At 38.5% G+C, this 25,691-nt stretch overlaps 1 protein-coding gene across 1 annotated transcript in view; it reads right to left on the reverse strand.

Moving 5' to 3' along the window:
• cemip (cell migration inducing hyaluronidase 1) overlaps positions 1-25,691 on the reverse strand; it is a 105,572-nt gene that overhangs the window by 26,996 nt on the left and 52,885 nt on the right. Inside the window, exons 3-13 of the mRNA XM_088296527.1 lie at positions 19,578-19,715; positions 18,762-18,900; positions 17,429-17,665; positions 16,668-16,847; positions 13,785-13,855; positions 13,440-13,535; positions 11,384-11,505; positions 9,131-9,278; positions 8,191-8,382; positions 5,289-5,458; positions 169-378 (exon numbers count right to left, since the gene is read on the reverse strand). Of these exons, the coding sequence (XP_088152653.1) occupies positions 169-378; positions 5,289-5,458; positions 8,191-8,382; positions 9,131-9,278; positions 11,384-11,505; positions 13,440-13,535; positions 13,785-13,855; positions 16,668-16,847; positions 17,429-17,665; positions 18,762-18,900; positions 19,578-19,715 (1,703 nt within the window). The remainder of the gene's footprint in view (positions 1-168; positions 379-5,288; positions 5,459-8,190; positions 8,383-9,130; positions 9,279-11,383; positions 11,506-13,439; positions 13,536-13,784; positions 13,856-16,667; positions 16,848-17,428; positions 17,666-18,761; positions 18,901-19,577; positions 19,716-25,691) is intronic.

A 25,691-nucleotide genomic window follows, 5' to 3' on the forward strand; every position in this document is an offset into this window, starting at 1 on the left:
TGAATAGCAAACCATTCCTATAGCACACCCCTTGTCAAAAAAGAAAAATATTTTGTCTTGCCACTTTTACCAGTGCTGTTATGTTGGTGCATCTGTGACAAACACTGGAGTGTGGTCTGATACATTTTTTTACACATGTTTATGTTGATATTCAAGAGGTGAACTCACCAGTAGTCCATTGGAGCTGTGGATGGTGACACAGCGAGAGAATGAGTGGTGGATTGACAGATCACTGACATAGGTGGGGGGGTTGTAACCCCCCCTCTCATCCACTTCACCATTCATATGGAAGTGGATAGGGTAGTGTCCCATTGTTTGCTGGCCCATGTGTTGCAGCTCCACACCGGATATATGCGTGGCCTTGAAACCTCGCTCTACCTAATGACCGCAGAAATGATCAGTCAGTCAGTCTTACAACAAAACATATGACAATTGCTACAAACCAGTTGGAGCAAAGTTCAGTAGGCGGAGTGACTTTTTGAGGAAAGAAATGGGGAGTGGAAAAGGAAACAAAAGGGGAGAATTTGTGGGATGCAATGAAGACAGACAGCCAGGAGAGCTTTTGTATGTCGATCAAAGAAAACTGACTAAAACAAATGGACGAATAAACTGCAGCCAATGTAAGCAGAGAAAAGGCCATTTCACGGTAACTCCACTTGATGGATCACAGCTTTTTGGAAAATGGAACAACTCTGCAGATATTTGGAGAGAAGGGAGGTTTGGAGATGGTAAAAGCACAAACGGCAAAAGTGGCTTTTTATTGTCAAGGGCTTCACTCTAATCATCTTGGGCTTTCCTGTTTGTGTGTATATTGTAAGTGCGCGTCTGCTACCAAAAGTGCTGCATACATGAGCAATAACTGACAGGACAGAATGTGATGGAAGAGCATAATAGGATATGATTGTACACTCTTGGACGGAGACTGGAAGGCTCTTCTCTCCTGTGTCTTTATGTCCTTCCGTGTCGCTCAGTGTTGTCATTGAATTTCTTACTCCAGACTGCATGCTCATCTTGCACATCTATTTTTTAGCATGTTTTTACAAGGTATATTTTTATTGGGATATATGTGAAAACATCCAACTAATTGTTTATCCATAAAGCAATTAATAACTATTGATAAATTGATTTATTAGCTTTGAACTGTTTTCCTACCATGAGGAAATAAAGATTTATTGAACCTCAAAAAATGCTTAAATCTCTTATTGTGATTATTATTACTTATTACGAGTGGTGGACGGTCAAGGCCTTTTCTGCTGGCCTAACATAATCAAGAAAAAATATATTCTTCACATTGATGTCATATTATATTCTAGTGTTGTATTATTAGGTGAGAGTTTTTATCCAATCAGAAATCCGCTAGCTCGTATTGCCAGGCAGGTTTCACCATACCAGTAGGATGCACTATTCTTCCCGAGGCCTTCAGATAGAATTGTGCGGGCATCTGTTCTGTCAATGTCAATGGGCTTTCAGATTTGATAGACAGTTGTGATAGCCAATCAGATCACGAGTTGCTTACAGGGAGCCTTCTCGCTGGCCTTACGCTGAAGGTGATGAACGCGGCTTGTGATTGGATACTCACTCATGAGGGGGATTGAGTATGCAGAATCAACACCCCTGGAAGTCGTAACTGGCGACCGTTCGAAAATGTCAAATATATTCTTGCTTTTTTAAACCACAATGGCCGAAGGAGGGAAAAGTGTGGATTTAATTGCAGATACACTTGCGATGCCATTTTCAAGACGGACCTTTCAAGAGAAGCTAGGTCATCCAACACTCACTCAGTACTGCGTAAAGTGTGGTTCTGTATATTATTTGTCCAGCCGTGGTGTCATAAATGATGGTATTATGAGGGGGATTTATTCAAATGGGACTAAGTAGGTCTTCACTGAAGGCCCAGGTCTTAAAAGCACAACCCGCCACTGCTTATTACTACACATTTGGGGCTGAATGACTTCAAATATTTTTTGTAGCTGACTTTAAGGTGATCATAATTGAGTTGACGTTGACTAATCGATCACATCAGTTATTTTTCCCAAGTCTCTCTGCGTCCCAATGTACAAAACAAAAACAAAAAAAATGCAGTACAAACTCCAGTTTCAATCACACGGACACATTCTCTCCTAAAGGCACACCCATGACTCATTTATCCAATAACATTCAGATAGCTACAAATACAGTCAGAATTTATGCTCCTCCAACAATTATTGAAACTCAACTACAGCTGTTACTTGCTGCCATATAGGAAAATAGCACAAGGTTTAAATAATAATAATAATAATAATTAAATATGGTAATGAGAGGCAATGCTCTTGTATAATAGTTTGCTGCAAGCCTTCATGTGTGTTGCATGGATTGATTGATTTTGAAATCATCTGTAACTGAGCTTCACATACAGTCGACAAGCAAACCCCAGTTAGATGTTTTCATTAAAAACTTAACCATTCATTTTTACAATAAAAAGGTTATTGATCAACCATGGCTTGTATTTGTTTCGTTTTGTAAGTAGACGCGTTAGTGCCGTACATTGTTGGTCGTTGGACAGCTGTCGTAAGTATTTAAATCAATTAGCCACAGCGCCTTTTTAATTGAAGGTCTGTTTTAATTAAATGTCAGGTTCTATTTATATTACAGTACGTTCTTTTTTTGGGAGGGGGAGTGGAGTTTATGAAATCCTGTGACCTTCCAGTCAGCTTCGCTCTCTATGAAGGAAAGCCAAGTAATTATTATTTTAGTGATTTACCATCTGTGTAAGATACTGTCATGACCCTTTGTGAAGTGTGTTCTATCTTTATATTGTTTATAAATAAATACAAATATATAGAAAAAAATAAACATATAATTTATACTTATATATAATCATGTATTACATGACGAGCTAAGAAATTGTCTATAATCCTTTGGAGAATCATTTAACACACAACAGTTTTATCACATGACTGGTGAATCATCTAATCAAAGCAATCATCCCGAATCCGGTATGATAAAATCAACGTGTCAAATTGTTGACTATTCAGTTCAACCTGTACTAACCACTACCATCTACAAGCACATTTAATTTTAATGTTAAGTATTATTAAAAATTAAAAGGGGGCAAAAGTAAGTAGAAAATTCCTAAGGAATTTTGAAATGACCCTTACTGCAAGTTGTAGTCTTCTTGTCTTGGAAAAGTATTTTAAACATTGGCCTCAGAAAAACTTGGTCAGTATTTTTTTTTTTTTTTTGGAGAGACGAGCTCAAAAGCTAATATGTTAACAGTTGGTATGCTAACATAAAGTGTTCCTCCACCTCGCAGCAATTTGCTACTAATAAATTCACCCTCTTTGCTGATTTTGTCGAAGTATCTCATATTTGCTAACAAACCTACCTATTGAACATTTTTGTGTTTTTTCCTAAATTCTCCAAGATGCTAGATGGCACCATAACTCTGTCTAATAAAACATATGCCATTTTGGTGTCAAGGAAATATGTTGAATTGAAGTAGCCCTTATTTGACAGGCCAAAGCACACAATTAAAAATAGTGCTTTAGTGCCATCTTCTGCCATCTACAGTCTAAGCAATTTTTGTTAGGTGCAGCACGGCACAGTCCTGATAACGCCCAAATGGGTCTTAACTGACAGCACTTTATTACTGTGTCAAGACAGATCTTTGTTGGAGACAGTCAGTCGGGATTTTACATTGTGGCATTTGATCAGGTGCCAGGTTGAAAATAGAATTTCATAAATTAAATGCCCAACATTTAGTCTGCTAACCTATAGCAAAATAACATCCACAGTAAAGAAAGTGCTTAGGCCGGTTGATAAGTGTTTTACATTGTGCCCTGTGGTCAGGTAATATTTTGATACGCATACATTTTCTGTACCGCTTATTCTCACAAGGGTCGTGGATGAGCCTACACAATGGACTGGTTTCCAGCCAATCACAGGGAACAAATAGACAAACAACCATTCGCACTCAAGTTTGCACCAGTTTTTCAGCATGTGAGCTATTTATAAAGTGACCCACTCCAAATGTTCAACCTTATTTATTTAGTTACGTAACAATTCTTTCTCATGAATAATATATTTTAGTGTACTTATCGTAACAGCATGAATTGCGCAATACAACTAGTGTACATTTCTGTCTTTTAAGACTTGCGCTGAATGGAATGGGGCTGTAAGTCTGGAAAGGAGCTGCTGATAGCGGGCCATCCTCACATTTCCCAATGAACATTGGTCATAGTGGAAGAGAACTTGGATTTAATGTTTTTATCAATGGGCCAACCGACCGGTGTGACACAACGGTAACCCAGTCATCTCAGGCCCCACCACCACACCGGCAACTGTGATACGGCATTGGATGCCCCCCGGCCTTGTTTCAGTGTTTGGGTGGATATCTCCTCCATCACACGGATCATTGTGGAATGCTGGGGAAACCAGCCCCAGAGCAGGTCAACTTCCATCTGGCCGCCCCGCCTCTGAACCCACCACAAAAAAATATCCTCCACTCACTCTGTATGCAAATACTTTGCTTATTGGTCCTGTACTTATTTTTCTACTTTAAATAAACATTTCCGACAACCAGCCAATGTGGCTGGTGACGCTTTAATCTTACTCAACAATCAGAATTTCCATCAGCATTTTGTTTCAACTTTAGCTGTCGTGTAAATGTCATTTTCTCACAATATGGCACAGTATTTATTGGAAATGTAGAAGTTACGCACAGGGGTAAAAATGACAGAGAAAAAAACGTAGCATTGAGTAGGGTTGGGCATTCTGTGAATTTGAATGATTCCGGTTTTGATTCCAGTTCCTTGTTTCGATTCCGGTTATAAATCATTTTTGATTTTGATTTATTTCGGAATATGTAAAAGCAAAGCAATGCAAAGAGTCAAGGAATCAAAGGAACATTGCAGATAAAAGGGCAAGAGTTCCATATAAGCGTGAAGGTTGATTTAAGCTATCAGTCAATGTCTGACTGCGCGTGAATTATAGCCGATAGCAGCTGCTGAATGAATGTGCATTCTGTTATCGCTTGTGAGAATAAAGTGACTGAAGACCCTTCAAACATAAACGGGGGTGCAATACACATTAGAGGTATCTTTCCAAAAAAGGTTGGGGACCACTGGATTAAATGTTTCAAGTTTAAAGAAACAAAATATATTGGAAATTTAACAGTTCATTCATATAATGGTTACATGTCATAAAAATCATCTATGCGGGTAAAAATGACAGACTGACAAAATAAAATTAAAATACCATTTTATATTTTAATTATCAGTTCAGTAATCATGTTAGAAAGAATAGCGTACCTTCAAATGTCCTCCAAAGGTATCAAAGTCAAAGAATTTGCAGGCTTCATTGCCGTAACAGCTGGGCCCCATCTCACCACGGATTTGGATGTTACGACTCAGCAGGCCAACCTCAGCTCTCATATCCACCCCATCTACCTCTTCACCCATGTGAATAAACTTGACTTTACCTGAGAACAAAGACACACATGCATATAGAGCTGAGCTTCTATAACTGCAGAGGACATCAAAGTCCCCACCAATGTACTTGCCTGAATGCTGACATCAATGGTTGGATAATTATTTAAATCCAGAGTCCGAGCCACACATGTGAAACAAATGTCACACAAACTCATCACACTTTTGAATTCATTTTTTTTCCTGCTGCAGCATAAAACCTTCAGCAGTAATGAACATTTGTTATTCTGTCATTCATGCAAAGGATGTACTCTGCCTCTCACCCTAAGGCTCCAGCTCACTCATGATCCTAATGAGGAAAATGGTGAAAGCAATGGATGGATAAATCAATAAATAATAGACTATATCAATGTGTCTGCCCTGTGATTCAACGACATCAATGAGGGCTGGACTTGCTTGTATTGAAGCTGGACAGACACTTTTTATAAGTCATTGTTTGATTCAATCGATATAATTAACAGAATAATTTTATACCCCAAATTCTTAATACCATTTTATTTTTTTATTCAAGCTGAGCGAATGAAGAGGACTCTGTAAACAATTTCATTGGTTGTTTGGCTATCCAAAAAATTCGTAGTCCCAAAACAAACCAAATTGTTCAAATTCTGACCAATCTATTGTTTAATGTAACCAATATAAGCTCAACTAACAACAATGCTAGTTTTTTAAAGCAATCAAACCATTTTAATTCGATGAAGTCTAAGTATGACCTTGAGTTAAGTGTGTGTATGTCCACAACTAAAAGTCAATGGAGCCATAAGAATTTGATTGAAAATGTGTAAAGTTCCTTCACCGTTGGAATTGGAGCTGCTAATACAGCCATACAGTAACAAAGAAATATGTTCAGTATTTTAAAAAAATAAATAAATAAATTATTGGCATGGGAACAAACTGAAGCACAAATATGCATGACAGCTGGTTGCTCAACACACGAAAACGGTGGTCCCCTCCAACCCGACAGAAAAAAATATACATGAATAAAAAATGTGTGTCAGCCCTCCAAACAGGCAGCACAACAAACCTGATTAATAATTTGAAGAAGCACTTGTACCCAAGCGATTATGTGGAATGCATGAAAATGTGAGTCTGCGCTACCACTTCTGCAACACATTAGCAGTTTAGCAGCTGCTAACTACCAATGATTCACTGGACCAAAGCAGCAATCATGTCATCTTTTGGTCATGCACAATTGCAAGTAGCAATGACGCTAACACAGTATGTAGCATCATAACTTAAATAATTCACATTTTAAGGCATCTTCATCATTCCTCAGGGTGCACTGTGTTTATTTTGGGTCTTCTATACTTCTAAAACACGCTCAACTGGGAAGTATTTCACTGTACTTGAGCAAATAAAAAAATAATAATAATATTTTTCTGTTCCTCTTTTCAATTTGTTTTATTTTCAATTTGTTTTAAAATGTACTTCATATGTTCTTCATATGAATTACTTTCCAGTTTTAACATTCAGAATACAAATGATTTAAAGCTGGCAATTTTAAAACAATTGAAAGAGAAATTGAGGTAATAAGCCGGAAAGATTGCATTCCAACAAGCCATTGATAAAATAAAAAAAAAAAAGTCATCAATCAATTATCGGAACCATCTCACTTGATCGGATAATTCTTACTTTCTTTCATGTCCGGGTTGACTTCCACTGAGTTTTCTCATAACACACATACTGGAATACCCCCCAGAGTTGCAAATCTACAGTCCACTGTTGTTTTGGATATGAGTGTCAGGAAATACAAGTGGTCTAGTATGCACAGTATCCTTTCAAAGTCTTTGAATCAGCTGACAAATCAGGCCTGAAATAATGTCCTCTAACTGTATAAGCAAGTCTAAATACCAACAGGAAACAAACTAACACCCGCATTTTTTTGTACGAACATAAATGTCCTATTCTTATGTCTAATGTTGACTCATATATATTGAATGGTTAAGCCAGCATGAATAGGCCCATTAAGAAACACACATGCCTACAGGATGCAGGCGGTTACTTTCCCTTGGACCTGAGTCAGTTCAAACACTTTTCTCTGATTCCAACACAGTACGCTAGTTTGTTCAAAACTGACCTGAATTGAACTAAAAAATGGCAAGCCGGCAAAACTCAACCACATCCACAGCTATACCTTGGTAAAATGTGCAGAATATGCCATTGCATTGACTGGTTGAAATATTTAAGAAGGTACTTGGGAAAGATTATTTTGAAGGTCGCAAATGATGCACCTAAATCAGGACCATCTAGGGGCGCAATTATTTTTGTTGACAGTCTACCATAGGTCATGGGGCTCCAACCATGAGGCTCAGGTCTAGTGCCAAACAACGGATCATTTGTTTCTTATGATAATACAAAAATTGGTTTACTGGATTCATTTGTAGTCAATCCGCCAACTATTTTTAGAACTTTAATGACCAAAGACAAACTTCCATGGAGAGCTAAAATGACAAGAGGGACAATAAGCTCCATGACTTAGAACAAAAAAAAGGAAAATATCAAGTGAATTCATCATAATAGGTGCTTAATCTTCCAAGTCCCTCTAAAGTTCAAATAAAAGTGCCTTGGTTTATGACTATAACATCCTTTTCAAGTATTCAAGTAGTCATGCAATGCAACTCATGAATATTGAATTTCTTTTTAATATAAAATCTTTTTTTTTCTTTTTTTTTAGTCAGAATTGTAAGTTTCTAATCCTTTTAAGTGTGCTGTGAGACACATTTCTCACCTTGAACCTTGACTTGGTTTGGTGTACAAGTAGAGCAGGGAATTAGGTTAAACTCTTCAGTCTGATGCATGGAGTAGTCAGTGCTGGCCACCACCACCTGGTCACCAGGTTGCCAACCCACAGGTTGGTCTGCAAGCTCCAGAATTGTGCTGTTTGACAACATGTCGATGGAAATTGAGGCCTGAGGACGGACTGAAGAATTGGAGATTCAGTTACAATTACAACAATGGACTGTTGACAGTTAATGAATTATCCCAAAAGTGCAGAGTCATGAATGTATCATGCTACTGTGAATGTTGTGACTATCGTTTTCCTCTTGTGATACTGTTAATATAACTGAAACGATTGCAGCAGATAATGGATGGATGGACATGAATGTGAATAATTGGATATAGATAGAAAGATAGATGGATGGATGGATGGATGGATGGATAGATAGATAGATAGATAGATATATTTGGAATAAACTTATCATAAATATGAGCATGATTTCTTGATTATGTCAGGCCAGCAGAGAAGGCCCTGAAGGACGCCCACCACTGCCCTAATCACACCACGACCAAGCATGAAAGTTGCGGTAGCTCTCATGGGAGATTATTCAGTCATTAATGTGATTTCTTCTATATAAACAAGACAGAGTACCGCGGAATTAAAATTTTGTTAGGACTATGAAGTCTGAGCAGTGCAGTGTTGTGGCAGCCTGCATTTGGGAAACAGCAACCTGCCAACACATACTGTGCATTTACCATGTGATCACCATTTGTATGAAATGTAAAGTGTTTTTACTTTGAATCTATTCTACTGACAAGCTTAAATGAGGCTACAATACATCAATTAATTTTTAGTTACCATTTCTATTTTCATAAAAGTGGGTAATAATAATAATAATAATAATAATAATGATGATAACAATAATAATAATAATAATAATAATAAATACCAAGTTTTCCACACAGAAATCGAACCCTGTAGTTGTGACAGAGGCCATGAGCTTGGTCTTTATTGCGGCAGATGAAGCCATAATCTTTGTTATTTTTGTGGATCACATCCCCGGTTTGGTTAGAAGGTATGCCATCATGTGTTTCAGCCTGGAACAAAAGAATACGAAAATAGGAGTATTCCAGAATTATAATCACTTCAAACCCTAAACTTGAATGTTTTATGCAACTGTCAAACCTGAAAAAGGTTGCGTTTACCGGTTTGTTGATAAAATATCTATTGTGATTTTGCATTTCTGAAAAGTGTTCATCAGACCAGGGAAAACCTCAGTCGAAATAACTGAAATAATTTGTCATTGAGTCCCTTATAAGGAGTAAGCCTGGTTTCAGGGTTTTTTATATGGACAGAAAATCCATTAGTTTTGTGTTTTTGTTTGTTTTCCACACAGATCATTATAACTAGAAAGACACTAAGTAGAGAGCAGAGCTTCACCAAAGAGGAACTACTGATAAAATGAAAACAATTCGCAGACATTTGTATTGGATTGTTTATCCATCTTCCTGTTCGTTAGCCGGCCTATGAGGATTGAGAACGGATGGGAGGTGCAATTATGATTCTTGGGGTTAGACGGTCCAAGGATACCGTCTGCTCTACATGCTATGCAGGATTATAACAGATACCAGCTGGTTGTTATATTTATCTTCTTCCACATGGTAATGCTCCAAGCATTGGATTCAAAGTTTGACAGTAGACTTGGCACAACTGATTTTCTTTGATGAGTGCAAACAGCTGTTGCTCTATGATGCCAGGCACAAGGAATTTGGACACTACACGATCCATGTTTATTAGCATTTAAGGCTGGCACTGTCATAGTCATAAGCACAACATGATATCAGTTAATTTAAAGCACACTTTTCATTTTATATTTGTGTGGTTTTGTGTAAAGTGGACCCCCATGAACTGGGCTGGTCAGTGATTAGTAACAATCCGTGTATAACTGACTCTTATTGAAATGTATGGGAAAAGTAATTAAACCTCCCAAAAAAAAACAAAAAATGGGGGATTGATGTCATTTTCATTGCTGCACAGAAAGCCGCTCTGCCGCTTCTGTGGTCCTTGTGTGAGTCCGCTAATCGATACCAGTACCAAGTGCCTTTGTGGTACGATACTGCAAATACAGTGCCCCAAATGAGTCAGTGTCAACCTTAACAATGTTTGCAGTTTTGCAATGGTTATTAGTGATATCATCTGAAACAGTACAGACACAGGCAAAATGGACCACAGCCTCTCGACACGACTATTGCAACTCTCTCCTCTTCGGCCTCCCTCACCTGGTCTCGCCATAAACGTCAACTGGTACAAAACTCAGCTGCTCGTGTCTTCACAAGAGCACCCTTGTTCCATCACATCACCCCAGTTCACCAACAACCACTGTCAAATTATGGATTCAATTAAAGCTGCTCATTTTTACCTGCAAAGCCATCCATAACCTTGCCCCTCCCTACCTGTACGACCTCCTGAACATAGTCGCTCCCGTTCTCCTCCTCCATTCCCCTGACTGTTCCACCTGTCCATCTCAGCATCATGGGGAGCAGAGCTTTCAGCTTTGGAACTCTCTGGCACCTGACCTCCGAAACACACCTTCACTTACCAACTTCAAATCAAAACTCAAAACTCAACTCTTCAAGTTCGCCTATTCACTCTGAAGGCACTTTGTCATTTTAATTCTTATTTGTATTTTATTATTTTAAATAAAATTTTCTTACATTGTAAAATTTGGTTTAAATGGCTTTTTATATTTGTACAGTGTCCTTGAGGGTCTCAAAATGTAATCTATTATTATTAGTCGTATTATTAATGAAACTTTCATAACACACTTTTTGTCCTTTTGTGTACCTAGTGTGTGTTTTGGCTTGGAAACGGCACTTCATGTTGGGCAAAGATTACATATAGTCGTCACGGTCTCCTGAAATTTGGATGAGCAGTATGAAATTATGTTTGGAAGATAATAAGATAATTGCGAACCGCTACCCTTGGCTGTGTGTGTATATATATATATATATATATATATATATATATATATATATATATATATATATATATATATATATGCCAATGCACTTCAATGGCCGTGAATTATACACTGATTCTAACTATTTGTTGACCGGCCTGGGCGTTATGCCCCACAAATAGACTAGAACAGAATCCAATGGATCTAATAACTGTGCATACTGTATGCATGTACGTGATTTACCTGAATGTCCAGTGGAGTGTTACACAGACGGTTTGGATAGGCCTCACGCAAATCTGTCAGCTTCTCCCAGTCACCAGACCCCCTTTCATCATCCCTGTCAAACCATTCCGTCCATTCAGTTTCTGTGGGACACAGATTCACATAAACACACGCACGCGCACACATACACACAATGTAGGGTTGATTGTCAGATTTATCTCAAGTTCTTCACATGCAACTTCCATTTACAGTATGCCATTTTAAATACTGTATTCACAGAAAATCTGGGCATCAGAATAACAGCATAGCTGAATTTATTTGTGTGTCCTTTTCAAATGGTCCACCCATAAGTGTAATCTTGCAATCTAATCTTAAATGTCTGAAGCATGCGTTAACACAACTGATGAGGGTTGCCCCATAACATGATTAGATGTTGTGACAGCGGGAATTGAGTTTAACAACATTTGGGGGTTAAACTTCACACTGTGGTTGCAGCTGGGTGAGTTATACCTCTGATCGGAGGAAGCAGGCAAATTCCAGGGTCAACTTTAACAGCCCATCCCAAATTAGTCTTTTACACAGGAAATCAATCTGGGAAAAAAATAAGCTTCGGGCCGGGTTCTTAAATGGCTGGTGTGAAAGAGATCATTGAAGGACTCTTTCCACCTCTTACTTTTTCTGACGTGCTGCTATGAGATTAATACAGGGCCGTGGGCTGCATTTTAAGACTAAAAGAGTGGATGAGAGGCAGCGACTTTGGTGCAAACATATTGAACTTTGCATGCCTGGGGAATTAGTTTCATAAAGTTGCAATCAGATGAAGGATGAGAAGCATCTAATTGGAATCAGATATGAAGCGTTGGTAAAAGCAAAGTCGATAACACCAGCATTGCACTGAGGCAGACTATTGATGAGAACACGACGCTGTGATGATAACATAATTGCTGATTAATTAGAGCCCAGAAAGACGTTAAAGATTCCAAGGGAGATGATGAAACAAGTGCTAAATTTCGTCTGTGCGTTAATGTCTGGTTATTGAAGTCAAGCACAACATCACATACAGTGGTCCCTTGCTATTTTGTGGTTCACTCTATTACGGGTTCATAATTTGTGAGCATAACTTGGACATTGCTGGGTTTGTCCCAGATCTGACTAAATGAAGTTAATGAAGTATTCAATGACATATGTATTTAATGTTGGCACTGAAGCTTACGTAGACGAGTCAACAGTATTTATAGTACAACTCAATGGTTTGTATGGTGCCTGCACTGCCTGCGCCATGAAGGAGCTGCAGAGAGGACATCGTGCCAACATACTTGCTAAAACACTTCATGTGACTCCATGAGATTGGATGCATCATAAAGAATTTTATTTACACTGCAGAACCATTCTGTGTTGGTTCCTAACATGCACAACTCTTTCTTTTTCTGTTTTGCTAATGAGGCCAAGCAGTGTACCTTAGTGCTAATCCTAGCCAAGATGGCGGCTTGCATGGTTGCAGTGTCTAACACTGCTTCTTGTTGGTGCTCTTTTTGTACTACAGTATTTTCTTGATTGTTTATGCACTATATGATGTGTGAACATTGCTACACCTACCGAAAACAAAAGAGACTAGCGCGCAATACATATCATACAACAGCAAGACCAGCAGACCCGGGTCTGTATCTCTCCAATGCAAGACCTCTGTTGCGTGCAACAGACTTCCAAGTCATTGTATTATTCACCAGAGATCTTGTACTGGTAAGACTACAACTTGCTTGAAATTTGCTACATTCAAACAAACACGTCAGTCTATGTGCATCTTAAAATGCAATATTGGCGTGAACATTCTTCCTGTGTTCATTCTTTCACTTTTAACCGAATACAATAATAATAATAGTAATAAAAATGTTATGACTATGCACTTTCACGTTTTTTTTTTTTTTTTACAAAACATATCTGATTTTTCTACGAGTCAACGCACACAGAACCAAACTGAAAACGATGACAAATTGAGATACGAACCGTACTGTTGATGTTGTATACCACTGTGCATCCAGGTTTGATTCGCATTAAGTGTAAAGGTAAGAATAGGTACCTTGCACCCACTGGCTGCTGGCTGTAACGGTGAAATGCTCTGCATAGCTCAACTGAAAAACACAAGAGCTTCGGGCTTCTGAGGAGGCTTTGGTCCCTTTTAATAAACACACAAAATATAGAATACGACTTTATTTGTATAGTGCATTTCATAACAGTTTATACTGTAATAATATGCAAAATACTTTAGTTTCGTATAAATACAAACTATTGTCATCTGCAGAGTTTTCTGCCCCTGCACAATTTTGATAATGTCCTGCATAACAACATGTAATGGCAACATTTTTTCCCTCTGCACTCTAGAGTAGAATAGGACTCTACAGAAGCGAGTGAAAATGTTTTCTACCTTGATAGAGAGCATGATCTTCAGCAGCAGAAGATGTGTTTCCTTTCACAACTATAAAAGACCATGGATGTCTGTCGATGAAAAGGACAGTAAAGATGAAAGGTAAAAAATATTATGGAAAAAAAATGGGGAAAGACCAACTACACAAATATATATGTAGCCAATAAAGTGAAAAATACACACCTGCACACGCACGCAAGGTCACTAGGTCACCTTAATTAAATGAACTCTTTCGGTGTCTTACCGAAAGAACAAGCTGAGCTCTGTGCGCGTATGTGGGCCCATGAAGGTCTTCAAGTATAAACAATATACAGCAGTACTGAGCCATTTTGTATCAATAGAAACAGGAAGTAAATTTCCATGAAAATTGCAAGCGCTTAGTCTTTTAAAAAATGAGTTAAAAAAAAAATCAATGAATGAGATTTGGTTAAAAAAAATATAAGCGAAACAGAAGTCAAATAATAATAACCATATTAAATGATTTTAGAAATGCAAGTAGGCCATATACGGTATTATGTAATAGAGCAAAATGTTTAGTATTATTCATGAATTAATGGTTAGGTTAAGCAACAGCTGTTATTTTTTTCGTAAATGTCATTACTTACAACACATGGTACAGCCATGGCAAGCTAAGCAAACTAGCAAGGCTAACTAAAATACATATAATAAAAATCTATCAAAACCTTTATGTGCTTAAAAAAAAACAATACTTTTTTTTTAATCAGCATAAAAAAGGGACACATGAAGCCATCACTGCTTATTTTTCTCTTGACCAGAGTAAATAGTAAACAAATGTCTTTACTCTCTAGGCAGCTGAAGTGAACTTGCCAATAAACTCCATGAAGTCTCATAAATTAAGCCTTATTAAAATGTCTCTGGGTGTGCCACAAATTACACAGCCTAGCTCCCGATGGCACCTGTGTTAGCCTGTTTGGCACGAGTGTGGAGAGGAAAGGAGACAAAAGTCATTAGGCAGGAACCCCTCTGTCGTCTTGCCATCCCTCCGATTTAATTACTCCACAGCCATGGGGCCAAGAAAGCTAATTCAAACCATTGCCTTCTTCGCCTATTTTTTTCTCCTCGATTAAGGCATCTTCAAGCTCTCCTGGTATACTTACCATCACGATTTATAATAGAACTTGTGTTATTAGAATGGCATTGTTGCATTCATTCTTTTCGTAACAGTAAAATAGTCTTACTATTGCTAAAATCTACTGTCAGAGAAACTATGTTTTCCAGCTAATTTATGATTAAAAGAAAATACCAGTCCTTCATAACTATTGATAAAGGAGATTGAGGTCATGTACAAACTCCATGGGCTCAAATCTGGTAGATGACATCCACAGCGTCCGGAACCGCCTTCAATTTCTCCCAGTCGACGGAAATGTATTTGGTGTACTTTGATCGGCCAATCAATAATAGATTAATGTCCATGTTGAAGGGGCATCCTGCTGATTAGGGGGGGCGTATACTTCGAGAAAGGTCCGTCCACATCCAGAATATGAAAATATATTGGGTTGTCACGGATGCCAGTCTGTGTTGTAACTTCCATTGCTGTATAAAGGGAATGTGGAGGCACGGAGGTCTAGCTCGGCGGACAATGCTCTTTGTTCCCAAGACAGCGGCTGGGGTTCGATCCCCAAATGGAGTGGTTATCTCTTTCATCAATATCCGGCACGGCATATCCGAGTGGGCACTATTACTCCCCTTAATTTGATGCAAATGAGGAATGCCACAAGGATTAGCCGGAAAAGGTCAACTTCCATGCCACAATGGCGAAAAGGTGCAAACACCCAGTTACACTGCCGTAAATTCTAGTAAAATGCCAAAAGATTCTTTTTTTTCCCACTTACCAATGCGCACAGTTAGACTTTATGTTAGACTTGTGCAGGGAGAGTTCTTCTCTTTTTGTTTTTTAGCTGTCACATTGAAGTGTGCCATCCATATATGCATACAGCAATTTCCCTCTCGTTATTGTCTCAAACAGCAGTGCAAGCAGACCCATTAGCATCAGAGTCGCTTGATCACACATTGATGACAGATAATGGATGGGTGGATATGAAAAAATTGTAAAATCACCATGCCTTCCAAAATTTTTTCCATAAAAACGAATTTGTAAATACATTAACCGCTTCGGACTAATCCGCGGGTCTCCGCATTGTTAGTACTTATCCATATCACAATTGTTTTCCGCAGCTATAGTTACACACCGTACTGGAACCTTTCTCAGAGTCACCCAAGGCAAATACACAAATGTGCTCGGACTGGAGTTGCATTGTAGAGATGGCTGTATTATTGCACTTGGTAACTTTGCTAAATTCAAACGCAACTCCAGATGCTTAGTTTGGCTCTCAATTGCTTTCTCACACAGCTACGCGTACTGCTTGCATACTTTCCCCTTCGAGTCTTGCTTTCTTTCGTTCTCGTTCTCTCTCTTTCAGCCAGCCAGCTTCTCCCGCACATGTGTGGATTATGTTGTTCCAATCACAAATAGCTGATGAGAATTCAGTATGAGGGCAGACTCTGACATTTTCATTGGTTCTCCATGGCGTGTTTCATGAGCATCCAATCAACCTGTCATGCATGTTTTTGGAACGTGGGAGGAAACCAAAGAACTCGGAGGAAACCCACGCAATTGTGATTTTAATTAATAATATCATTATATATTAATTAAATTATATATAATTTCTGCATGAAAAATAATGTTATATCAATTTTAACACCCATATTGCATAATGTATGTTTTTCCAATGTCACGCATGGGAGCAGCATTAATGTACTAATACTGAATAACTAAGTGTTGTTGTAAGCTAAGAAATATTTTACAAAGAGTGTGCAGTTAATAGCTTAAATTATCTTTAAATTGATTTCTTGAGCACTCACCTGAATCCCAAACTGTTGATGTGCTGACTGCCAAGCCTGAAGATGCTCTTTTTGGCGGAGTCCTCCAAGTTGTTGGAGCCCTCATCATTGACCACCATGGCTATAATAAGTCCTGCATCCACACCATCCAAATATTCTGCAAGACGATTACTCTCATCCTTACTGCGGTATGTGTCAAACCTGTGGAAATGACAACAGACCTGTCACCAGCCCTCAGCCTTTCGGGGGTCTTATGACATGCATGGGGTAGCCCAATTATTATTAATCCCCTAAAAATCACTACATGTGTGTGAGCATGTGTGGCTCGAATGCAACAGTGGAGAAATTGTATTAATCATGTCTGGGTTCAGACAAGACCTTTCATAATTTACGCTTTGTTTCGCGTGATGTACTATAATATAACATGCTTGCTTAGTTCCTCACAATTTTGGCCAAGTGAGCAAAATTGGCACGACACTTTGTTGTTTTTTGTTTTTTTTCCTTCGCAAATACTTACAAATGATGGATGACTTATTTTTTGCCACTAAATCCGTCAAATTATGTTCTGCACGCGCCCTTGGCTGCTAAATGTTGTAAGTTGTTAATGTGTTTTAATTTGTGATCTAATTTCCTGCTAATTTGTATTTCAACATATGGAAAGCGCTTTGTTACAGCTCCAGTTGTTGTGAAATATGCTATATAAGTAAAGTTGTGTTGTATTATATTAACTTCCGCCTTGTATTCCCCATGTGATATAGCCTCAATTTTGAGTGTCGTCTCACCTGTCATTACTCAGTACTTCTCCGTTCTTGGGGTCAATGACAAGGACAATAATGCCTCGGTTCCCCCAGCTTCTCTCTAATAGGTACTGATTTTGATGGCTTTCTCCAGGATAGAGGGTTTTATTCAAGAAAGTCCATGACAACTTCTTTGTTCCATGGATCTCCAAAGTCCCCCCGGTCCCTACACCGATGTATTTGCGGCCAAAATAGCTGTGCTCCTGATCAGTGTCATCTGACCTGAGAACAACAGTGTGCAAGAGTTATTTTGAAAAACAACAAAAGCCGCAAAGAGTATAAAACAGTATTGTGTCACATAGTCAAGACTAGTGCTAATAGGATGAAATGCACTTTAGATGACCAGAGCATACAAGCTAGCAAGATCAATTTAAGATAAGATAAGATTCCCTTTATTAGTCCCACAATGGGGAAATTCGAGATTCGAACCCAGGCCTCCTGGGGAGACTGGGACCGAAACGCGGCGCCTTAGACCACTCGGCCATCCTGGCAGCCACCCAATTTCCATGCCACATTATTAATAGTTAACTTTATGACTAATTATTTGTTACTTGACTAATGACAGCACTTGGAGAGCATATGTTAATACTACGGCCTTATAGCAAAAATTCAGCTGTCATTGGTAAGGCAGTGAATGTCTCCATAATTAGTGGAAAAAAAGATATATTCAAATAAAATATTAAGAAATGGGTGAGCCTTGTTTAGTTAGGGCTGTCACAATCAAATGTTTTTAGAATGGACTATTCTATTAATTTGTCAATTACTCCATTGATTAATTATGAATTAAAAAAATATTTAGCATTAAAATGTATTGCAAAATCTTTTTTTTTTCTGACGACTGTCTATTAAGTGATTATTGCTTTTTTGGTACCGCTTCACGTTGAAAACAATAATTAAGCAACATCCAACAAGAAGGAATGATGTACTCAGCAATGGTTTTGAAACTCAGAACTACTTCTTGGATATTGAGTAATGCAAAGGGCTACTAGTTTGATATAAACTTTTCAGGCTACTTCAGGTTTAACTTGATTGCTCAATGCAATTAATGATGATTTTTGTAATAGATTAAAATGACCACCCCCCCCCCCGACATATTGAATAGGATTCAGTAACTGACGGAAAATAGGGAAAATGTTGATTGTTGTTTTCATAAGTAAAATCACTGCAGATGTCTTATTTTGAACAAAAACAAAAGAGTCAGTCTGATTTTAAAAGGGTCTACAGAAAGGATTTGGACATTTTTAAGTGAAACAGACCAATGCAGACTCAAACATTGTATGGAGGGGTGTAGATGAATTTTCTTTTACTTTAAGACTACCTTCCAAAGAGAGAAATGGTAAGATTTCCCTTGTAAGGACAATCTTGACTTCCAATGTGCAGCTCCCCTTTATTTCCAATCAGAATGTGTTTTGCCCGAAGAAGAATGGGCCGGTTGGTGTCAGCAATCACTAATTTTCCTGAACAGGTGAGAGACACAAGTAAACAATTAAAGGAGAGACAAGACGCAGAGTGATAGATACTTTTTCATATTAATATTATATCTAATATTTTTACCCAGTGACCTTCAGTATAGAGGCTGTGCTCGCACATGCGTCTATACACATGCACATGTCTTGTTTTCTCCACATTAGAGACTTTGATCATCACATTTTGCCAGTTACATAATAGCAAAAGCATGATTTTGCCTTTGAAAAAGATCTTTGACTCTGAGGAACCTATTATGAAGATGCTTGAATCTTAGAGTGATTAACCATGGCTCAAAAAGTCTTTCAAATAATCCCAGGATCTGCAGGGAGACAACTAATTCCCTTTATATGATAAAAAGTCAGAGGATCAGGGACTAGGCCAATGAAAATTCTCAGTCATGTATGGCCATGGTTATTCAAGGAGTATTCAATGGAGGGCGAGGGGACTTGGCCCCCTAACAGGAACTTTTTCCAGTTCAAAACAAAAATGCAAACTCATAGTACTCACAAAAAAACCTAATTAGAAGGTATCCAAATTGATGATGCCCCATGATCCAATCAATATCTTCACAATTTAAAAAGAAATCTGTTTTAAGTATGACATTGGTGATTTACTGGAACAAACACAATGCTAAACATTCGTTAAAACATGGAATTGTTTGTCTCACCTCCGTTTAGAATCTCAATGGAGTGCACAGTAGCAGAAGTTGAGAGGAGGACCTTCCTGCCATAACCGATGACAACACGGTGATGTTTACTATGTCCCGGCATCCAATGCTTCAGCCCTGGTTCTTTGTCAGGGCACACTGTAAGAGTGCATGGGAGGTAACAGTTACACTTCCAATAACTCACAAAATGAAAGTGTCATCCATCCATTCATAAGACAAATGAGCTGATGTTACTGAGTGATGACTGCAAAAGAAAAAAAGATCAATCAATCAAATTTTATTTATAGAGCACTTTTCATACATAAAATGCAGCTCAAAGTGCTGTACAATAAAAGCATCCAAATTACAACAAAAAACTAAAACCCATTCGACCCACTCAACATAATCACAAGACACATCCACATACACGCCTGAACTCGCATACACACAGAACACTCGCATTCACACAACTTAAGAAACCATCTTAGTAGAAAGACAGAAAGACATGGCAAGGCACAGAGAAACCATATGAGAAAATGTACCCAGGGTAGGTCATCCGCACTGAGAGGGATGACGGCCCACAGCCACAGGGAGCTCCGCCAACACACAGACCCCTGGCCCAGACTGACCGGGGTAGACCCTACACATAGTGCAGAGGGCCCCGGTCCGCCGGGCCTTAGGAGCCTCCGGGATGAAGCCCCCTGTGAGAAGGCCAGCTACACCTCCCAGCGCGGAGGCCCCCCTTGAGGAAACACTGGAGCTAAAATATATAAAAGAAAATGAGAATGCTAAAAGAAAAAGAAGCTAAAAATTAAAAGACAATAATATAAAAAGACGAAGCTAAAATATATAAGAAAAATTATGATACTAAAAGACAAGGAAGCTAAAAAAATTAAAGACAATGATAATAGATAAAATGACAAATTTCCCCACTGTGGGACTAATAAAGGACATCTTTATCTTTATCTTTAAAAGACATAGAAGAAGCTAAAAATTAAAAGACAATAATGTAAAACGACGGAGCTAAAATATATAAGAAAAATGATGATACTAAAAGACAAAGAAGCTAAAAAAATTAAAGACAATGATAATAGATAAAATGACAGTCCTGAATTCAAAGACTATGATAAATTATTTGAAAGCCAAACTAAAAAGTTGAGTCTTGAGCCTCCTTTTAAAAATATCAACAGTCTCTGCGGACCTGATGTCCTCCGGCAGGCTATTCCATAGACGAGGACCAGAATGGCTGAATGCAGCCTCGCCATGTGTTCCAGTCCTCACCCTAGGAATAATTAACAGGTCGGTGCCAGAGGACCTCAGGGTCCGCGAGGGTTGATACGAGAAAAGAAGGTCAGATAAATAAGATGGCCCAAGACCGTTAAGACATTTAAAAACTAATAGAAGCACCTTAAAATCATCCTGAAACACACGGGGAGCCAATGCAGTGATTTTAAAACTTTTTGATGCAAGATGCAAACAAAAGTTCGACAGATCACAAATGAAGAATGTTTTGTGGCTTACAATGAGAAAACACATCTTAGAGTAGGTACTCACAAAACTGTTCAAGTGAAGATGAAGACAAAGAGAATTATTTTTAGAGTGGTGTGATTTCAATCCACAGTTCAATTACAATCTACGTAAAAGATTTATGATCGATTTGTATAGTTGTATTGGATTTATGTAATGAGCAAAGAAAAAATGTAGTATAGTTTAATATCCTCATCAAGACTGCCTCAGTGATTCATTCATTTTCATTATTGTTATTATTATCATCAGACAGAATTGGCTTTCTCCTATTTTAATTAAATCCTGAGATGGGGACACTTAGCAAGAAAAAAAAAAAAGAAGAAACCATGTGTTGGGATTGGTAGGGTAGTGTTACAGGTTTCTACCTTTCATGCATGACGTTCACCTTATGATAAGCGTTAGCTGCATTATATGGTTCTTCTCTAACATCTTGCAGTCGAGTCTGGAATGTCAGGACTTCAACTCAAACAAGGAATTCATCACATGTTTTCTTTGATGATATTATTAAAATGTAATCCTATAAAACTAAAAGAGATAGTTAAAAAATTCCTTCCAGATTTTGAAGCTAAATATTGCTGACTCAAGTCAACTTTATTTATAGAGACTTTAAAACAACCTCAGTAAAACTAAGGCACACAATAACAATAATACAAATACAGCAAACACCATAAAAAAATAAAAACAATGTCAAGTCTCATGCTGAGTGAAAAGCCATAGTATAAAAATGGGTTTTAAGGTGAGTTTTAAAAATTGACAGAGAGGAGGGCTCGTCTAATGTTTAATGGAAGGCCATTCCAAAAGGTGGGATCGACTCAATCCCCTCCGCTTGGTCCTCAGTATCTCCATTAGTGTTTGGTTCGCTGACCTGAGGCACCAGACAGGTCTGTATTGGTGGAGTAGCTCGGAGAAGTTAGGTGGAGTGACCATTTAAAGAGTTGAAAACAAACAAAATAAAAGAACTCTAAAATGTATCAAGAGCCAATGAAGGGGGGCCAGAATTGGAGTTTTGTGCTCCCTCTTACGAGCACCAGTTAAGAGCTGAGCAGCAGCATTCTGGACCAATTGGAGACGCTTGATGGAGGTTTGGCTGACTCAAAAATAAAGTGCTTTACAGTAATCCAAGCGGGTCGTAACAAAGGGATGAATTGCCTTTTAAAAGTGCTGTTGAGAAAGGAGATACCTTACTATTGCCAGCTGCTTAAGATGAAAGAAGCTGGATTTGACAATAGCACCGATTTGCCGGTCCAATTTAAAATCACTGTCAAATTTAAAACCCAATTTCGAGACTATTGGTTTACGATGAGACTCCAAGGAGGCCCAGGTCCACAGGGTGGGATGTACAAGAGCCGCTGGGACCAAATACCAAAACTTGTGTTTTCTTTTCATTAAAATGTAACAAAATGCATTGCCATCCAGGACTCGGTTTTATTCTTTTTTTTTTTTAGCTCCGACTGCCATCAGCAGAGAAGTGTTTTCTTAAGTTGGAACCCAGGGGCGTTAAATACAATAAAAACAGTAGGGGTCCCAAAATAAAATCCTGTGGCAGAGCAGGACTCAGAGCAACTAAGGCTAACGGAAAAAGTTCTGTCTACCAAGTAGGATCTAAATCACCCATCAGCAGTACCACTAATGCCCACCAGGTGCAGTAAACAAACCAACAGAATATTTATTGTCAAAAACTCAGGTAACACTTGAATTTTATTCATAAGACTGTCGTAATCATGAAATGACACCTGTCATGAACATGAATGAATCCCTCTGACAGATGTCATTAAGTTTCATTTGGTAAATTATCTCACTTTTGATGCAAAGTTGACGTTGACCAATGTATCAAATGTGACATAATTTACCAAATGACACTTAATGACATAAACTTTGCATGACGTCATGTCATGATTATGAACAAACTTCAAATAAAGTGTGACCAAAACTCGTAAAAGGGCTGACTCCGTGCAATGCATCATCTTAAATTCTGACTGGAAAACTTCAATGACAAATGTCCATCCAAGAAACAAAATGTCTGAGTGTGCACCAGTTTTCCTAATTTTAAAAAAATAAATAAAAGGAGCTTGAAAATGGTTTCAAACTTTCTTTCAACTTGTTTTGCATGACACTAGCAGACAGTTGGAATAATAGGTATAGTGCTGTTCTGCGCCCTTGCTCCCAGGATCATGGGTACTCGTCTCAGTCTGTGTTTTCATAAAACTTAGTTAGAATACCACTTTTACTCAGTTGCAACTTCCGACTGCCTTGGATAATGGCTGAATGGATAAATCCCACTCACTATAATTTGTGTCTCTTATTGCCTGAATACTACTGAAGCTTACTGTGTAGGTTTCTCATCCCTACACTCGAGTTTCAATTTTGTATGTGTTCCCTGCTCTCTGCCGCCAATTGGACACATCCGTGACATTGACTGGTTTGGGCTCTCCATTGACAAGCAGATTTCCCAATGGAAATGTAGTTTGGTCTCGGTGCAATTGGATTTACACTGAATATCTGTTTAGTTCTCAGACTAAGCACCAATAACTCCAGCGATTCAATCTTTTAGTAGGGTAAACATACAATGCCAATTGGGTCAAATTTGAGTATTTCTCACTCCCTTACTATCTGGTCTCTAAAATATTATTCTGAGCAATTCTACTGTAGAGTGGGTTGTCTAATAGAGATATCTCCTCCCTGGTTCGATTCTAAACAGTAAACAGAGCAGTGGGCAATTAGGAAGTGACCTGAAGACCCAATGATGGTGATGATGGGTTTGTGTCTTCCATATGATTCACCACAAAGAAAGTGATGGCATTTGCAACCACAATATAATTAGCAGACAGTTACCCAAGCTCATTCTATTTCTGCATCTTCTACTATTCTTTCTTCTTGTTTGTAAATTGCAGCAATCAACATGCACTATGACACCATTCTGCCTCTCACTGATCAGTCCAGGTACAAGCCTGGATATCATAATACTGTATGTGTGTGCTGAGCCATGTTGTTGAATACTCCTCTCATTCCAAGTAAGAATAAATAGATTTGTTTTCCTGCGAAATCATGTGAACTGTCAAAAATGTGTATGTGTACTCCCTCTATAGGGCAGAACCATCTCTTCTATGTAAAGACCTACTCAAATTAATCTACACAAAATCTAAAAGTCAGCAGTTAATGCTCAAATCTGACAACAATTTGGTTTTATTAATTGTAATCACAATAGGCTTTTGGCATCAGAAATTATGAGCATATTTTTCTCAAGTCGGTTCACAGTTGGAGGACATGTCGCGAATGAAAACTGAGAGATGAGAGAGATTAATTAGTACAGTAGGCAGGTGGTGATTTATGGGCAGCAGCTGTCTTTCAATTTAAAAACTAAAAAAGATCAATTATTAGTGACTATGCTTAATGGACTCATGGATAGGAAAACCCTGATCTAGCTTGCATTTCCTCTTCAAGGTGTGTGTATGGGATGACAATTGTTACATGAGAATTGTATCAAGACATCAAGAAACGTTATGGCTATAATTACAGCGCAAAGAGAGAAACAGTAGGGAGGGAGCTGCAAATGTGACATTATGCTTGAAATATTAGTATATTACTGATCACGTAAAAATGTAATGTCAGTTATTTCAAAATCAAAACTAGGGTTACACTTTATTTATGTTGCCAGATTTCACCACACCCTGATAAATAAAATTCACCCGCAGCTGGAATGTACAAACAATGGCAGTACAATAAAGTCGCGAACGGGAAGTTCCTCCACGGACTCCGTCATGAATGCCAATAGCATGGCAGTATATTCAGTGAAATCCCACAAATCATCTAACGCTGGCCGCTGATGGGTCATTTGCAAAGATGACATGCACATGGCTGAGCGCACATGAACTGAGGAAAAAACGAATCACTTCAGGAAGTGATTCAATCACGCATGTTCACTGAAATGATTTGTTCACGAACGACAACACTAATTTCCATTTCTTACTTTCTATCGTCAATAACACTGCTGTTCAGTTGCCAGGTTTTGTGATATAAAACAATGAGACCAAGATAGAATAATTTCAAAACTGTTCAACTGATAATTTAGAGAGAGAAAATAAAAGAAAAAAAAGAGATAATGTGATTGCACAGATTTGTGAGCGTGTCCCAGAAAAAGTCATGCAAGTATGAGCCAATTAGTTTCACAGTAAGCCTATTGTCACGATCCGTGCCTCTTCGTTGCTGCAGAGTGGGCGTGGTCGGCGGCGCGTTGCCCGGAGACGCGGCCGCGAGCGGGACACGCTCACTAGACTCACAGCTGCAACCGATCATCACCCTGATTAAGGACTACTTAAGCCTTCGACGCGCACACATGCGCGTCGGATTATTGTCTCGTCTATGTGCCTTCGCTATAGCCTTTGCCCAAGTTGTCTCGTGTATAGTTCTTGATTGATTGTTGATTTACTTTGTTCTACAGCTACGTTTCGGCTCGCTTTCTGTTTTTGCTTCGATGTTTGGATTAAACCTTACCCTTTGGAGGAAGGACATTCTCGTTTTCGGTTTTCTTGCGTTGCAAGCTCTTTCTGTTACTCGTTTTGGTTTCCCTGGGGTGAGTCTGTTCCCCCAGCGTTTTTCGTTCTCGTCTCC

Source organism: Idiotropiscis lumnitzeri, chromosome 5 (assembly GCF_059441095.1).
Source record: "Idiotropiscis lumnitzeri isolate Australia: NSW breed Sydney's pygmy pipehorse chromosome 5, RoL_Ilum_1.0, whole genome shotgun sequence".
Lineage (NCBI taxonomy): Eukaryota > Metazoa > Chordata > Actinopteri > Syngnathiformes > Syngnathidae > Idiotropiscis > Idiotropiscis lumnitzeri.